The sequence below is a fragment of the Mobula hypostoma genome, chromosome 2 (assembly GCF_963921235.1).
Source record: "Mobula hypostoma chromosome 2, sMobHyp1.1, whole genome shotgun sequence".
NCBI classification, from domain to species: domain Eukaryota; kingdom Metazoa; phylum Chordata; class Chondrichthyes; order Myliobatiformes; family Myliobatidae; genus Mobula; species Mobula hypostoma.
The window spans coordinates 27354949-27374217 of record NC_086098.1 but is presented as its reverse complement, the minus strand read 5'-3'; the positions used below and the strand labels follow the sequence as shown (position 1 = coordinate 27374217).

The 19269-nt window shown below is 41.9% G+C and overlaps 1 protein-coding gene across 1 annotated transcript in view; it reads left to right on the top strand.

Annotated features, from left to right (window-relative positions):
* The window catches only part of tmem244 (transmembrane protein 244), a 99144-nt gene that overhangs the window by 32665 nt on the left and 47210 nt on the right, over positions 1–19269 (top strand). The window contains exon 4 of the mRNA XM_063070689.1: positions 7578–7703. Coding sequence (XP_062926759.1) covers positions 7578–7703 — 126 coding nt within the window. The remainder of the gene's footprint in view (positions 1–7577; positions 7704–19269) is intronic.

The following is a 19269-nucleotide window of genomic DNA, read 5'->3' as shown; positions in this document are numbered from 1 at the left end:
GAACGGAGTTGAAGAAAAACATCACTGAATCATGGCTGAAAGAAAAGTATAGTTGGGAGATAAACATCTAAGGATAAACATTGTATCAAAAGGGCAGGCAGGAAGGCAGATGGAGTGGCATGGCTGTGTTGGAAAAAAATGAAATCAAATCCTTAGAAAGAGGTGATATACAATTGGAAGATGCAGAGTTCTTGTGGGCAGAGTTAAGGAAATGCAAGGGTAAAAAGATCCTGACAGGAGTTATATATAGGCCTCTGAACAGTAACCAGGATGTGGGCTACAAATTACAATGTGAGTTAGAAAATGCATGTCAAAAGGGAAATATTATGATAGTTATGGGGGATTTCAATCCGCAGGTAGATTGGGAAAATCAGGTTGGTGCTGACTTTTATTCCCAAGAGAGAGAATTTGTAGAATTTGCAGTGACTATAATAAGATAGCTTCTCCCTCTCACATTGCAGGGAGAATTCTAAAGTAAAATGTATCATTATTACCATGGAGTAAAGGGAATTGCAGGAGCATGAAAGAGGAGTTGGCCAAAGTTGATTGGAAGGGGACACTAGCAGGGATGATAGCAGAGCAGCAATAGCTGGAGTTTGTGGAGCAGTTCAAAAGGCACAGGATAGATACATCACAAAGAAGAAGAAGTATCCTTAGGGCTGGATGACATAACCATTGCTGACAATGGAAGTCAAAGTCAACCTAAAAACAAAAAGGGGGCTTATAATAGAGCAGAAGTTGGAGGATTGGGAAACTTCTGAAAACCAACAGAAGGCATCTGAAAAAGCCATAAAGAGGGAAAAGATGAAATATGAAGGCAAGTCCAACTGAAGAGATTGTGAAGGCATTAGTAATGATCTTTTAAGAATCAGTTATTCTGACATAGTTCCGGAGGTCTGGAAAATTGCAAAGGTCACTCAACTCTTCAAGTAGGGAGAAAGGCAGAAGAAAGATAATTATAGGCCAGTTACTCTGACCTCAGTGGTTGGGAGTTGATAGTTAAGGATGAGATTTTGGGGTACTTGGAGGCACATGGTAAGATACGCCAAAGTCATCATGGTTTCTTTGAGGGAGTTCCTTGAGGAAATAGCAAGCAGAATAGACAAAGGAGAATCAGTGGATGTCGTGTACTTGAATTTTCAGAAGGCCTTTGACAAGGTGCTGCACATGAGGCTGCTTAGCAAAATAAGATGCCATAGTATTACAGGAAGGATACTAGCATGGACTGGCTGATTGGCAGGAGACAAAGAATGGGAATAAAGAGAACCTTGTCTAATTGGCCGCCGATGACTAGTGGTGATTCACAGGGATTGGTGTTGGGACCATTTTGTTTTACATTGTATGTCAATGATTTGGATGATGGAATTGATGGCTTTGTGGCCAAGTTTGTGGATGATATGTAGACACAATTGAAGTCAGAAGTTTACATACACTTTAGCCAAATACATTTAAACTCAGTTTTTCACAATTCCTGACATTTAATCCTAGAAAACATTCCCTGTCTTAGGTCAGTTAGGATCACTACTTTATTTTAAGAATGTGAAATGTCAGAATAATAGTAGAGAGAATGATTTATTTCAGCTTTTACTTCTTTCATCACTTTCCCAGTGGGTCAGAAGTTTACATACACTTTGTTAGTATTTGGTAGCATTGCCTTTAAATTGTTTAACTTGGGTCAAACATTTTGGATAGCCTTCCTCAAGCTTCTCAAAGTAAGTTACTGGAATTTTGTTCCATTCCTCCAGATAGAACTGGTGTAACTGAGTCAGGTTTGTAGGCCTCCTTGCTCGCTTTTTCAGCTCTGCCCACAAATTTTCTATCGGATTGAGATCATCTAGAGATGAACATACTTCGGTGCGAAAAGTGCAAATCAATCCCAGAACAACAGCAAAGGACCTTGTGAAGATGCTGGAGGAAACAGGTAGACAAGTATCTATATCCACAGTAAAAGGAGTCCTATATTGACATAACCTGAAAGGCTGCTCAGCAAGGACAAAGCCACTGCTCCAAAACTGCTGTAAAAAAGCCAGACTACAGTTTGCAAGTGCACATGGGAACAAAGATCTTACTTTTTGGAGAAATCTCCTCTGATCTGATGAAACAAAAATTGATCTGTTTGGCCATAATGACCATCGTTATGTTTGGAGGAAAAGGAGTGAGGCTTGCAAGCCGAAGAACATCCCAACCGTGAAGCATGGGGGTGGCAGCATCATGTTGTGGGGGTGCTTTGCTGCAGGAGGGACTGGTGCACTTCACAAAATAGATGGCATCATGAGGAAGGAAAATTATGTGGATATATTGAAGCAACACCTCAAAACATCAGCCAGCAAGTTAAAGCTCGGTCACAAATGGGTCTTCCAAATGGACAATGACCCCAAGCATACCTCCAAAGTTGTGGCAAAATTGCTTAAGGACAACAAAGTCAAGGTATTGGAGTGGCCATCACACAGCCCTGACCTCAATCCGAAAGAAAATTTGTGGGAAGAACTGAAAAAGTGTGTGCGAGCAAGGAGGCCTACAAACCTGACTCAGTTACACCAGTTCTGTCTGAAGGAATGGAACAAAATTCCAGCAACCATAGTCACAGTCATACTTTATTGATCCCGGGGGAAATTGGTTTTCGTTACAGTTGCACCATAAGTAATAAATAGTAATAGAAATAGTAATAGTAATATTACTATTAGTAAATAGTAATAGTCATAGAAATAATAAATAGTAATAGAATAGTAATAGAAAATAGTAATAAATAGTAAAATAGTAATATGTAAATTATGCCAGTAAATTATGAAATAAGTCCAGGACCAGCCTATCGGCTCAGGGTGTCTGACCCTCCAAGGGAGGAGTTGTAAAGTTTGATGGCCACAGGCAGGAATGACTTCCTATGACGCTCAGTGTTGCATCTCGGTGGAATGAGTCTCTGGTTGAATGTACTCCTGTGCCCAACCAGTACATTATGTAGTGGATGGGAGACATTGTCCAAGATGGCATGCAACTTGGACAGCATCCTCTTTTCAGACACCACCGTGAGAGAGTCCAGTTCCATCCCCACAACATCACTGGCCTTACGAATGAGTTTGTTGATTCTGTTGGTGTCTGCTACCCTCAGCCTGCTGCCCCAGCACACAACAGCAAACATGATAGCACTGGCCACCACAGACCTGTAGAACATCCTCAGCATCGTCCGGCAGATGTTAAAGGACCTCAGTCTCCTCAAGAAATAGAGACGGCTCTGGCCCTTCTTGTAGACAGCCTCAGTGTTCTTAGACCAGTCCAGTTTATTGTCAATTCGTATCCCCAGGTACTTGTAATCCTCCACTTACTGTGAGAAGCTTGTAGCAGGCTATCCAAAATGTTTGACCCCAGTTAAACAATTTAAAGGCAATGCTACCAAATACTAACAAAGTGTATGTAAACTTCTGACCCACTGGGAAAGTGATGAAAGAAGTAAAAGCTGAAATAAATCATTCTCTCTACTATTATTCTGACATTTCACATTCTTAAAATAAAGTAGTGATCCTAACTGACCTAAGACAGGGAATGTTTTCTAGGATTAAATGTCAGGAATTGTGAAAAACTGAGTTTAAATATATTTGGCTAAAGTGTATGTAAACTTCTGACTTCAACTGTAAGTGGAGGGGCAGGTAGTGTTGAAGAAGCAGGGAGGCTGCAAAAGGACTCAAACAGATTGGAAGAGTGGGCAAAGAAGTGGCAGATAGAATTCAGTGTCAGGAAGTTTATGGTCATGGACTTTAGTAGAAGGAATAAAGGTCCAAACTATTTTCTAAGCAGGGAGAAAATTCAAAAATCTAAGACGCAAGGGAACTTGGGCATCCTCATGCAGGATTTCCTAAAGGTTAATTTGCAGGTTGAGTCAGTGGTGAGGAAGACAAATACAACTTAGATCTTTCTAGAGGTCTGGAATATAAAAGCATGGATGTAATGTTGAGGCTTTATAAAGCACTGGTGAGGCCTAATTTGGAGTTTTGGCCACTTGTTTAAGAAAGGATGTGCTTACCTTAGAGAGGGTTCAGAGAAGATTGAGGTAAATGATTCTGGGAGTGAAAGGCTTATCATATGGCTCTGAGACTGTATGCATTGAAACCTACAAGAATGAGTGGGGATTTCATTGAAACCTATCGAATATTGAAAGGCCTGGATAGAGTGGACATGGACAGGATGTTTCCTATAGTGGGGGAGTCTAGGTCAGAGGGCTGTTCTTGGACTACAGTTCAGCATTCAATACCGTAGTTCCATCCAGGTATAACAAGAAGCTCAGAGACCTCGACCTTGACGCTGCCTTGTGCAGCTGGATCCTGGCTTCCTGTCAGATCACCAGCAGGTTGTAAGAGTGGGCTCCCTCACCTCCAACCCTCTGACTCTCAATACAGGAGCCCCTTGGGCTGTGTACTGAGTCCCCTCCTTTACTCCCTGTATACCCATGAATGTATCACCACCCACACCTCCAATCTGCTAACTAAATTTGCCAATGACACTATATTGATTGGCCTTATCTCAAACAATAACGAGGTGGCCTACAGGGAAGAAGTCACCTCTCTGACACAGAGGTGTCAAGAAAACAACCTCTCCCTCAATGTCGCAGAAACAAAGGAGCTGGTTGTGGATTACAGAAGGAATGGAGATGGGCTAACCACTATTGACGTCTGTGTATCTGGGGTTGAGAGGGTAAACAGCTTCAAGTTCCTCAACATCTGTATCACCGAGGACCTCACATAGTCTGCACACACCAGCTATGTGGTGAAAAAGGCACAACAGTGCCTCTTTCATCTCAGACAGTTGAGGAAGTTTGGTATGGGCCCCCCCCCCAGATCCTCAGAACTTTCTACAGGGGCACAATTGAGAGCATCCTGACTGGCTACATCACTGCCTGGTATGGGAACAGTACCTCCCTTAATCACAGGACTCTACAGAGAGTGGTGCGGACAGCCTGGCGCATCTGTAGTTGTAAACTTCCCATGTTTCAGGAATTTACAAGGACATGTGTGTAATAAGGGCCCGTAGGATCACTGGGGACCCAAGCCATCCCAACCACAATCTATTCCAGCTGCTACCATCTGGAAAGCAGTACCACTGCAGAAAAGCCAGGGCCAACAGCCTCCAGGACAGCTTCTTCCACCAGGCCATCAGACTGATGAACTCATGCTGATTTGAGTGTACTCTATATTATATTGCCTGTTCTATTTATTATAAATTGTTATAAATTACAATGATTGCACATTGCACATTTAGGTGGAGACGTAATGTAAAGATTTTTACTCGTGTATGTGAAGGATGTAAGAAATAAAGTCAATTCAATTCAATTCAACCTCAATATAGAGGGACTCCATTAATAATGGAGATGAGCAGGAATTTCTTTGTCCAGAGGATGGAGAATCTGTGGATTTGTAACCACATTCAGCTGTGGAGGCCAGGTCATTAGGTATACTGAAGGAGGAAGTTGATAAGTCAGGGCATGAAAGATTACAGGGAGAAGGCAGTAAAAGGGGATTGAGAGGGAAATGGATCAGTCATGATTCGATGGGCAGAATGGCTTAATTCTGCTGTTATGTCTTATGGATTTATCCTGTTTCAGCCAAGAGTGCACACAGGCCATGTCTCAAGTTTTCAGCTGTGTGTCACTGTCATTGTTATACTTGAATAAGATGGTGCATAAATTTTTGGCATGTCAGCTGGGATGTTGTGTGAGACGAGATGGACAGCTTGCTCCAGCAAACACGACTGTGACTTACATTAGCTAATATTGATGATGCTTGAAATGGGAGTTGCAGTTAATATTGGAATACGCTTATTTTATTGGGTGTAACATTAGAGAAAATATGGAAGGGAACTTCCCTCAGTAACTCTTCACCCTTCCAAAAAGCATTGTATGATTCTGGAACATCATCTTCTGGATACTTAAATCTGCAGTATCCACTGTTAATCCTAATTTCCACCCAAGGTGGTGCCCTACTATTTTAACACCCCAGATACAAATCTTTGGTATCCATGTCCTGGGGGAAGAAGAGCAGTCAGGGGATATTGCGTTCTTGGGGTATGACAAGAAAATCTAATTTATTGTCATGTAACAAGGGAAGTTAATTTGAATCATACTAATTTTATTAATCTTAAATATGGATGTATGATTATGTTAAATCAATACTAAAATCTAAAATTTAAAAAACAGAAAAATATAATTTATCCGAACTTAAAATGGACATTCAGGTCCAATGATTGACCTTTTGCTATATTCCTTTATGTTTTCTGCTTTGATTCGGGCTGTTTCTGTTCTTATTCTGTGATGGTCAAGAAGGATCCAGTCAGGTGAGTCCCAGCTTCCAGCTCTTTAATGACACATTCAAGTACAGTTCAAATGTGATGAGTGTTTCTGCCTCTAGCACTCAACTGGGGAATCAGATCTGTATCCCTACCGCCATCTGAGTAGGGGTAGGGATCTGACTGCCCCATTTTGGATAAAGTTTGCCACTATTCCTAGGATGTCATGCACAGTTACGGCTTTGAGCAACTTGTCATGGAAGATCCTGTTTAAAAAAAAGCTTTGCTGAAATCCGTGCAGGCTGATGCACCATTCTCATTGATCCTTCTTATTACCACTTCAAATAGTGAAATCAACTCAGTCAGGCTGGCACTCCATCCTGTTTCCTTTTGATAAATCTGTAAACTTCTAAGCAGAGTTACATTGTCCCAGAGTATGGATTCTAATAATATCTCCAATGCTAAAGTTGACCGAACTGGCTTGTGATTACTTTATACTTTTCACTGTTTTAAACAATGACACAATCTACTGTAGGTATCCTCCAGTCCTCTGGTACCATTCTTATGATCAGGAAGGACTGGAAAAAGATGATAAAAGCCTCCACAATTTCCTCTTCTGCTTCTTTAACAGTCAGGTATATATTTCATCCAGGCCTGGTAAGTTGTCCTTTTTTAAAGTTGCTAAAAACACTTAATTCACCTTCTTTTAGCATCTACCTCACAATCAAAATTTCACTACTGTTCTTTCTAACCATGTTGACAAAATTCCCCTCTTCTCGGAGAAACTTACAAAGTATTCAATGAGAATCTTATTCATTGTCTTCAGCTCCACACATAGGGCATCTTTCTGGTCCCTAATAGGCCCTATTCTTTCATATCATTCTAAATCTTTCAATTCAATGTAAAACACACTTAAATAATAAAAAATATTTTCAAATCATTAAGAGCCTTAACACTATTATGGAAACCTTGTCCTGCCATATGGTTAATTGTTTCACAGCATAGCAGTTTGATTTATCTAGGACCAATAGATGATTTAAGTTGGCTCCATTAATCTGCTGACTATCTACTATGCATGATACATACCATGATACCGTCATTAAAGTCTTAGTTTGAAATTTTCAATTATTTTACTGGATGATGACCTGTAATAAATTCTTATATTAGTGAAATGAATTGCCTTGATCTTCCTATATCAAACTCCGAGAACAAATTTCTTCCACTTCATTACATTAGAATGCCAAATGATTATGTTTACTTTTAATGTGACATAAATAGCTGAATTACTTGGCTTTCTTGTCTTTTAGTCAATCTGATCTCAATGGAGTTGACCTACTTTGTGTGTGGGCTGCTGTTTGCTGGGGTAGTTAAAGAATGGATATGGGATTATGCGATTACAGTCACTCTCATTCATGTTGCAGTTACGTCGACAAGTAAGTAGTCTTTACCTCAAGTAAGTCATGTATTCTTTAAAGACTTCACATAGATTCAGATATCTTAAGGAGATATTAAATATTCATTCACTTCTGCTGTACGGTGTTGGTTATGCACAGTAGCATAGTGGTTAGCATAACACCTTATAGTACCAGCGACACAGGTTCAATTCTCCCCTGTGACCGTGTGGATCTCCTCCGGGAGCTCCGATTTCCTCCCACAGTGTAAAGACATAGAAACATAGAAAACCCACAGCACAATACAGGCCCTTCTGCCCACAAAGCTGTACCGAACATGTCCTTACCTGAGAAATTACCTAGGGTTACCCATAGCCCTCTATTTTTCTGAGCTCCATGTACCTGTCCAGGAGTCTCTTAAAAGACCCTATCATATCCACCTCCACCAATGTTGCCAGCAGCCCATTCCACACACTCACCACTCTCTGCATAAAAAACTTACCCCTGACATTTCCTCTGTACCTGCTCCCCAGCACCTTAAAACTGTGCCCTCTTGTGCTAGCCATTTCAGACCTAGGAAAAAGCCTCTGACTATCCACACAATCAATGCCTCTCATCATCTTATACACCTCTATCAGGTCACCTCTCATCCTCCGTCACTCCAAGGAGCAAAGGCTGAGTTCACTCAACCTGTTTTCATAAGACATGCTCCCCAATCCAGGCAACATCCTTGTAAATCTCCTCTGCACCCTTTCTATGGTTTCCACAGCCTTCCAGTAGTGAGGCGACCAGAACTGAGCACAGTACTCCAAGTGGGGTCTGATCAGGATCCTATATAGCTGCAAATATTACCTCTCGGTTCCTAAACTCAATCCTATGATTGATGAAGGCCAATGCACCGTATGCTTTCTTAACCACCACCAGTTAAAAGGTACCGGTTGGCAGGTTAATTGGTCATTGTAATTGTCCTGTGACTAGGCTAGGACTAAATTGGGGTGCTGATGGGCTGCAAGGCTCTAAGGACCAGAAGGGCCTATTCTGTGCTGTATCCCAATAAATAAATAAATAATCATCATAAGTATATGGCTGAGAATACCTAAATTCGTGAGAAAATAGGTTCAGGAATAGGCAACCAGGCCCCATTTCACATGATCATGGCTGATCTTTACTGGTCTCTGCTCCTCTTCTATGTCAGTTCCCGATAATGTTCAGTTCTTCAATCCTTCAAATATTTATTCATTTGCACATTAAATGCACCAAATAATTGGGCTCTCATTGCCCTCAGGGCCAGAGACTTCCAGAGATTCACTACCCTTTGAGAGATGGTGTTTCTACACTTCTCAGTTTAAATGGTGGTCTCTTACTTTGTAGCTATCTCTTGTTGCTGACTGTCCCACTGGCGAAAACGTCTCTGGGTATGGACAGCCCCCCTAAGATCTTGCATGTTTGAATAAATTCACTTCTTATTCTTCTAAACACAAGGGGATACAATCCCAAAATAGCTGCTTTCTTTGACGGAAGCTGTAAACAGTTGTCCAAATGTATGGTAGCCTCATCAACACTTACTAAAACTGAAGCCAAACCTCCCTGTCCTTAAAGTCTAACCACTTTACAATAACGGTCAAAATGCCATTTGCCCTCTGGATAACTTGTTGCTAAATATTAGTGATTTATGCACTAAAATACATAGCTTACCTGACGAAGGGTCTCGGCCTGAAACATCGACTGCACCTCTTCCTAGAGATGCTGCCTGGCCTGCTGCGTTCACCAGCAACTTTGATGTGTGTAGCTTACCTGAACATCGTTTTTTGCTTAATAATCTGCCTTTTGGAGAATGAGGAGGTGATAGGCAGGAGCTAAAGGGAGGTAGTTACCCCCAGTTTGCAGGACGTAGGTAACTGTCAGGAAAAGGAAGGGAAATGCACAGCCAGTCCAGGGTACACCAGTAGCCGTTCCTCTCAATAATAAGTATATAACTTTAGATACTATTGGGGGGGGGGGCGACCTACCGGGGGGAGCGACTGTGACTGGGTCTTTGGCACTGTGTCTGGTGCTGTGGCTCAGAAGAGCAGAGAGGTGAAGTGTTGACAGGATGTTCCTTAGTTAGAGGAACAGAGACAAGGTTCTGTGAGCATGATAGAGATAACTGGATGGTATGTTGCCTCTTTGCATCATATCTATAGCATTCTCAAGGGTGAGGGTGAACAGTCAGAGGTCATGGTACATATTAGGCTAATGACATTGGTAGACAAGGTGAGGAGGTCCTGAAAAGATATTTTGGAGAGCTGGGTAGAAAGCTGAGAAACTGAGATTACTACACCAGGGCAGTGATCTCTGGATTGGTGCCTGTACCACGCGTTAGTGTGGGTATGAATAGGATGATTTGGCAGGTGACTGCATGGCTGAGGAACTGGTGCAGATTTATGCATCATTGGAATCTCTTCTCATTGGGAAGGTATGACCCTATACAAAAGGACAGGTTACACCTGAACCCCACAGGATCCGATATCCTTGCGGGCAGGTTGGCTAGAGTTGTTCGGGTGGGTTTAAACTAATTTGGCAGGGGGATGGGAACCAGAGTGTCAGTGTGGAAGACAAGGTAGTTGGGTTACAAACAGAGGCAATGTGTAGTGAGACTCCTAGCAAGGAGAGGATGTTGATAGGGCAAAGTTGCAATCAACGAGATGAGTTGCAAAGTAAAAGGTGAACAAAATCAATAAGTGTGAATACAGGACTGAATGCGTTGTATTTAAACGTGTGCAGTATACAGAATAAGGCAAATGAACTAGTGGCACAGTTAAAGATCGGCAGGTACGATGTTGTAGGCATAACTGAATCATGGCTGAAAGAACATTGTAGCTGGGAGCTTAATGTCCAAGGTGACACATTGTATAAAAAGGACTGGCAGGAAGGCAGAGAGGGTGCGTTGCTCTGTTGGTAAAAAATGAAATTAGATCATTAGAAAGAGGTGGAAGGTGTTGAGTCATGTTGGATAGAGCTAAGGAACTGCAAGGATAAAAAGGCCCTGATGGTAGTTATATACAGACCCCACACAGCAGTAAGGATGTGGTCCACAAGTTATAACGGGCAATAGAAAATGCATGCCAAAAGGGCAATCTTACAACAGTCAGGGGGGATTTTAATATGTAGATAGATTGGAAAAATCAGGTTGGTGTGGGGTTCCAAGAGGGGGAATTTCTCGAATGCCTACGGGATGGCTTTTTAGAGCAGCTTGTGGTTGAGTCCACTTGGGGATCAGCTATTTTGGATTGGGTGTTGTGCAATGAACCAGAATTGATTAGAGAGCTTAGGTAAAAGAACCCTTAGGGACCATAATGGACCGTAATAAGAACGATAATATAATTGAATTCACCCTGAAATTTGAGAAGGAGAAGCTAAAGTCAGATATATCAGTATTACAGTGGATTACAGAGGAATGAGAGAGGAGTTGACCAGAAATGATTGTAAATGAACACTGGCAAGGATGATGGCAGGGTATCAATAGCTGGAATTTCTGGGTGTGATTCAGGAGACACAGGATATATATATCCCAAGGAGGAAAAAGTGTTCGAAAGGCAAGATGACACAACCATGGCTAACAAGGGAAGTCAGAGCCAACATAAAAATTAAAGAGAGGGACTTATAATAGATTCAGTTGTTTAGGATGTGGTTTCAGGGTACTTAGATGCACATGATAAAATAGGCTGTAGTCAGCATGGTTTCCTCAAGGGAAAATCTTGGCTGACAAATCTGTGAAGAAATAACAAGCAGGTTAGACAAAGGAGAATTGGTTGATGTTGAGTACTTGAATTTTCAGAAGGCTTTTGACAAGCTTCCACACATGAGGCTGCTTAACAAGCTATGAGCCCATGGTATTACAGGAAAGATTCTAGCATGGATAAAGCAGTGGCTGATTGGCAGGAGACAAAAAATGGGGATAAAGGGAGTTTTTTGGGTTGGCTGCTGGTGACTTAGTGGTGTTCCATAGGGGTCTGTGTTGGGACCAATTCTTTTTACATTATATGTCAATGATTTGGATGATGGAATTGATGGCTTTGTTGCAAAGTTTGCAGACATTATGAAGGTAGGTGGAGGGGCTGGTAGTTTTGAGGAAAAAGGGAGGCTGCAGAAGGACTTAAACAGATTAGGAAAATGGGCAAAGGAGTGGCAGAAGAAATACAGTCTCGGGAAGTGTATGGTTATGCAGTTTGATAGAAGAAATGAAGGGGTTGACTATTTTCTAAATAGAGAGAAAATACAAAAATCTGAGGTGCAAAGGAATTTAGGAGTCCTCATTACAGATTCCCTAAAGGTTAATTTGCAGGTTGAGTCTGTGGTGAGGAAGGCAAGTGCAATGTTAGCATTCATTTCAAGAGGACTAGAATATAAAAGCAAAGATATAATGTTTAGACTTTATAAAGCACTGGTGAGGCCTCATTTGGAGTATTGTGAGCAGTTTTTGTCATCTTACCTTAGAAAGAATGTACTTAAATTGGAGCCAGTTCAAAGGAGGTTTCCAAAAATGATTCCAGGATTGAATGGCTTGTCATATAATGGGCGCCTGACAGCTCTGGGCTGTATTCACTGGAATTCAGAAGAATGATGGGTGACCTCATGGAAACCTATCGAATGATGAAAGGCCTTGATAGAGTGAATGTGGAGAGGAGCTTCCCTATGCTGGGAGTACCTAAGACTAGATGATGCAGCCTCAGAATGGAGGGACATCCTTTTAGAATGGAGATGAGGAGGAATTTCTTTAGCCAGGGAGTGGTAAATCTATGGAATTCTTTGCCATGGACATCTGTAGATATGTATATTTAAGGCAGAGTTTGATAGATTCTTGATTGGTCATGGCACGATACACGGGGAAGGCAGGAGATTGGAGCTGAGAGGAAAATTGGATCGGCCGTGATGAAATGGTGGAGAAGACTCGATGAGCCAAATGGTCTAATTCTCCTCCTGTAGCTTATGGTCTTATGGTCTGTAGATTTGCCTTACTGAAGTGCATGACCTCATACATCTATTTTCCAGCTTTCAACTGGTCGCAATGTCTTTCAGATTCAGATTTATTTGTCACGTGTACATCAAAACAGACTGTGAAACTTGTTTTTTTTTTCATTAATAGCCAACACACCCAAGAATGTATTGGGGAAAGCCCATAATCGTTGCCACACATTGCAGTGCCAATATGGCATGCCCACAATGTTCGGCAGAACAATACAAGTAGCAACAGCAGAACAAAACAAGACGACAGCAAAAGCGAGCACTTTTCTCACACAGACAGGACTTCAACCCCAGGACAGGTTGCCTCTGAGCCTGCAGTCCTTGACCTTGGACTCTTAGACTCATAGACAATGGGCCACCAACCTCCAGTCCCTGGTCTGGACTAGTAGACTCAACTTCCAGGTCTCTGACTCCATACACACCAACCTCTGTTTTCAACCTTCAGGCTTTCTATCTCTGGGCTTGCCGAGCTCTGCACTTCTACTTTCGGCTTTGCCCTTTGGACTTCATCATCCTCTGGGTGTTGACCTCAGGGCTCATTCTCCACAGTTCTGATCACGCCTCGACTCACTGAACATGTGTTTGATCTTCAGAACTATACATTGTTACAGTATCACAACATCCTCATTGCGGAAAGTCTTTTCACCTATCTTTGTATCATCGGAAAACTTGGAGACTTTATGTTTTCCTCCTTTAGGTCATTAATCTGGCTATCCATCCCATAGGATGATGATGGTTCCTTAAAATTGTAAGGAACGGCATGTTTGTGAATGGATTTTAGGTGAGTAAGGGATTGCACAGGTGCAGACCCACCCCCTCGACATCCCCCCTGGATCCAGCGGCATGGTTAGGTTATTAATAGTAACTAGTAAATGACTGAGGGCCAAGGACTGATCCCTACACTAGTTACATCACTCCAGCCTGAAAAGGACTCATTTCTTCTGTTTTTAATATGTCAGGCAGTTTTCAACCCATGCAAATAGGCTTCCTCCATTACGTTTAGTTCTAAATGTATGCACCATCTTCTTAGGTGGCTCCTTTGGAAATCCAAAGACACTATATCAACAGGTTCCCTGAATCAACTCTCTCTGTCACATCTGCAAAAAGATCCAAGGAATTTTGTCACACATGACTAACCTTTAATAAACTTGTGTTGACTTGATTTGATTTTATTCTGATTTCCTAAAAGACTAGTTATTTTCTCTTTGATTGTTGACCAGCATCTTGCCAAGAATGTATATTAAACTAACTGGCCTATATTTCTCCACTTTCTGTCTTCCTCTCCTTTTGAACAAGGGAGTCGCGTTCACTCTCACATTTCCAGAATTTATTGAGTTCTGAAAATCTTCAACCAACAGATCCATAGTTACTGCAGCAACATCCTTTGAACCCTTGGCTGCAGGCCAATGGAACCTGGCAATTTGTGTGCCTTTCACCCCATGCATTTGTTCGGTTTGATTTATTTTGTATTTAACGACACAGTACTGAGGAGGCCCTTTCCGGCCGTTTGAGCCACGCCACCCCAGCAGCCCCGACAAACACGATTAACCCTAACCTAATCACAGGACAACTTACACTGACCAAGTAACGGTTCGTCTTTGGACTGTGGGAGGAAACTGTAGCGCCCAGGGAAAACCCGTGCATTCCACAGGGAGAATATTCAAACTCCTCACAGAACGGCGCCGAAATTGAACGCCAAACTTCTGAATGTCCCGAGCTGTAATAGCGTTGCACTAACCACTGTGTTATTACTGAATGCAGCCATCGATCCCAATACCTCTCACGTGCCAAGCAAGCATTCTACCATTTGACCTAATTCCCCACCACTATTTCTGTAATAATTTATCCCTTGTGATCGGGATTTTTACAAGTTCATCCGTGTCAACTGATATTACAATGGTGATATTTCCCATGTGCTCTACAGTGAAATCTGAGGCAAAATAATTGATTTAACATTTTTATCATTCCATTGTTCCCTGATACTAACTCACTGGTCTCATTCTCTGGAGGCCACACATTTTCTTCAGGCTGCTTTCTTCCACAGACATTTTTATTGTTTGTTTTGATATGTTTACATACAAGAGTGGGTAGTGTGAAAATATTTTCTGTGGCATTTTCTACACTTTACCTATGATATGGCCGGCTGGTGGCGCAGTGAGATCAGCGCCGGACTCCGGAGCGAAGGTTCCCGAGTTCGAATCCAGGTTGGGCCACCCCCGAGCACGCTTTCCATCTGTGCCGGGATGAGCCCCTCGTAAAAAATACAAGGGTCGAGTCAGGAATGTTCATAATGTGACCCAGTTAATCCTGACACCACTTGCCAGGCAAGAATGGCTGAATGTCTGGTATGACACACTTAAAAAAAACCTATGATATCACATTGAGACTGCAGTGACACCACAGTTTATTAAAGTAAGGAGCCACACATTCACAGTACAACTGTATTCATAGTATTAATAGTGGGATGGACAAACCTACAGATGACACCAAGATTGGAGGTGTAGTAGACAGCGAGGAAGTCTCTCATGGCTTGCAGCAGGACCTGGACAAGCTGGAAAAATGGGCTGAGAAATGGCAGATGGAATTTAATGCAGACAAAAGTGAGGTGTTGCACTTCGGTAGGACCAAGCAGGGTAGGTCTTACACACTGAATGGTAGGGCACTGAGGAGTATGGTAGAACAACGGCATCTGGGAATACGGGTCCATAATTCATTGGAAGTGGCGTCACAGGTAGATGGGGTCATAAAGAAAGCTTTTGGCACATTGGCCTTCATAAATCAAAAAGTGAGTACAGGAGATGGGATGTTACTTTGAAGCTGTATAAAACATTGGTGAGGTTTAATTTGGAGTACTGTGTGCAGCTTTGGTCACCTACCTACAGGAAAGATATAAACAAGTTTGAAAGAGTACAGAGAAAATTTACAAGGATGTTGTCGGGTCTGGAGGACCTGAGTTAGATGGCAAAACTAAATAGGTTAAGACTTTATTCCTTGGAACATAGTCGATTGGGGGGAGATTTGAAACAGGTGTACAAAATTACGAGGGTAAAGATGGGGTAAATGCAAGCAGAATTTTTCCACTGAGGTTGGGTGGGACTATGACCAGAGGTCATGGGTTAAAGGTGAAAGGTGAAAAGTTTAAGGGGACCATGAGGGGAAACTTCTTTACTCAGAGGGTCATGAGAGTGTGGACTGAACTGCCAACACAAGTGGTGCATGTGAGCTTGATTTCAACGTATAATAGATAAGTACATGGATAGTAGGGCTATGGTCCTGGTGCAGGTCAATGGGAGTAGGCAGTTTAAATGGTTTGGGACAGACTAGATGAGCCAATGTGCCTGTTTCTGGGCTGTACTTTTGTATGACTCTATAACTTTCGTCTACCATGGGCCATTGCCAACATAGCAGGCACTGTAGAATCAAACTTGCGTTTATTATACTGATATACAGTCAGTGGTCTCTTTATTAGTTACATTTGTACACCTGCACTTTAATGTGGCAGCAATTCAATGTGTAAAAGCATGCAGACATGGTCAAGAAGTTCAGTTGTTGTTTAGACTAAACATCAGAATGGGGAAGAAATGTGACAGTGGAAAGATTATTGGTGCCAGATGGGGTAGCTTGAGTATCTCAGAAACCGCTGATCTGGGATCTTCACATACATCGGTCTCTAGAGTTTACAGGGAATGGTGCGAAAAACAGAATAACATCCAGTTCAGTTGGTGAAAACACCTTGTTAATGAGAGAGGTCAGAAAAGAATGGCCTGAATGGTTCAAGCTGACAGGAAGGCAACAGTAACTCAAGTCACCACACGCTACAACAGTGGTGTGCAAAAGAGCATCTCTAAACTCACAACACATCGAACCTTGAAGTAGATGGGCTACAGCAGCAGAAGACCACGAATATACACTCAGTGACCACTTTATTAGGTACAGGACGTCATGAAATTACTATAGAACAAAGTTTCATAGAACTACATAGTATAGCACTGGACATAGTATAGCCCTTCCTCCTGCAACATCTGTGCTAAGCATGATGCCAAATTAATCTGCTTCCACTACTACCACTGGCAGTGTTTACCCGGCACTTAACAGTCTCTGTCTAAAACCAACTTGCCCCACACATCCCCTTTAAACTTTCTACCTCTCATGTTAAAGCTATGCCCTTTAGTATTCAATTTTTCAACCCTGCAAAAATTGATTCTGGCTGTTTACCCTATCTGTGTTCTCATAAGTTGTATTTGTTCTCCAACACTCCAAAAATAAAACATTCGTACTTTGTCTAACCTGTCCTTATAGATAATACCTTGTAATCCAGATAACATCCCAGTAAACCTCTTTGAACCCTCCCTAAAGCCTCCACACACTTCCTGTAATGGGGTAACTAGAACTGCTTACAATATCCCACGTGAGGCCTAACTGAAGTTTTTTACAACTGCCACATGACTTTATGACTCTCATACTCTTCTTCCTTCGAAGTGAAGGCAAGCAAGTGTGCTGTATGCTTTTGTTTTTACACTCTATCTACATGTTTGCCACTTTCAGACAGCTATGGACTTGAACCCCAAGGATCTGCTGTGAAGGGTCCTGCCATTAACTGTATACTTTACCCTTACATTTGACCCCTCAGAATGCAAACCCTCACACTTTCACAGATTAAACATCTACTATTTCTCCTCCAATAACTGTAACTGATCTATACCCTGCTATATTCTTTGACTGTTCACAACTTCACCAATTTTGTGCTATCTGCATACTTACTAGAGGGTCCTTGTCCAATGCCTTACCTACGGAATATTGTAAATGCCATTTCCATGATTAACAGTGCCTGGTCATGACTGTGTTCAGTCATCCTACATAAAGCCATCACAATTAAATGGGGACAGACTAAAATAACAGAACTCCTAGAAACCAGATATCTAGTGAAAATTCTGCTACGTAATCAGTTGTCTCAGTTTTTCTCTGCTTACATGATAAATATGGTAGCAATGCAATATCTGCATGAGGCTGCTGTTTATTGATTACACTCAGCATTCAACCCCATCATAACATCAGTACTAATCAACAAGCCCCAGTACCTGATCCTCTGTGCTTCCCTCTGCAATTGGATCCTTGACTTCCTCATCAGGAGATCGCAGTCAGTGCAGATCAGAAATATCATCTCTGATCATTGAGGTGCCCCAATGCTGACAATCAGCACTGGGGCACCTCAAGGATGTATGCTCAGCCCACCGATCTGCTCTCTGCACACCCGTGGCAGTGTGTGGCTAGACAGCTCAACGACCATCTATAAATTTGCTGATGACACAACTTTTGTTGGCAGAACTTCAGATGGTGAAGTGGAGGCATTGAGATAGATCAGCTGGGTAAGTGCTGTTGCAACAGCAACCTTGCACTCAATGTCAGTAAGACCAAAGAATTGATTGTGGACTTCAGGAAGGGGAAGTTGAGGGAAAAGATACCAGTGCTCATCAAGGGATCAGCAGTGGAAAAGGTGAACAACTTCAAGTTCCCGGATATCAACACCGCTGAAGATCTATCCTGGACCCAACAATTACAAAGAACGCACAGCAGCCACTATATCTTATTAGGCATTTGAGGAGACATGGTATGTCACCAAATACTCTTACAAATTTCTACAAGTGTATCAAAGAGAGCACTCCAACTGGTTGCATTGCCTTGTGGTATGGAGGCCCACCACACAGGATCAGAGAAGCCTACAGAAAGTTGTAAACTCAGCCAGCTCCATCACTGGCATAGCTTCCTCAGCATTGAGGACATCTTCAAAAGACAATACCTCAAAAAGGCAGCATCCATCAGAAAGCACCTACATAACCCAGGACATGCCCTCTGTTCATTGCCTACATGAAGAAGGAGCCTGAAGATAGACACTCAACCTTTTTGGAACAGCTTCTTCCTCTCTTCCATCATATTCCTGAATGGACAATGAACCCATGTACACTACCCTACTATTTTCAATGTTTTACTTGCTTTTTGCATGACTTATTTAATTTAATTTTTACATATATTTTTAACTGTAATTTATGTTTTTTTCTTTTATTATTATGTTTTGCAATATACTGCTGCCACAAAACAACAAATTTCATGACATAGGTCAGTGATATTAAACCTGATTCTGACACAGGAATGAACTACAAACTGGCAGATGAATCTTTAGATGACCAGGAAGGTTCCCATATGTAGTTAATAGCATTGTGGTCATCTGCGGAGTTTTATACCCGGTATTAATGTTTCCCCTTATACAAAATGGAGGACATGGCATAACTCAGTCACCATCTCTAAACTTTAGGGGAGAAGACAGAACCTGTGTGGCATACTAAAATGGGAGTATTATTGGTATTAACAGGAGAGATTATGACATATGTTCATTTTTAGACTCTTCAAAGTTCAAAGTAAAACTTATTATCATAAGACCATAAGACAAAGGAGCAGAAGTCGGCCATTTGGCCCATCGAGTCTGCTCCGCCATTTTATCATGAGCTGATACATTCTCCCATTTAGTCCCACTCCCCTGCCTTCTCACCATAACCTTTGATGCCCTGGCTACTCAGATACCTATCAATCTCTGCCTTAAATACACCCA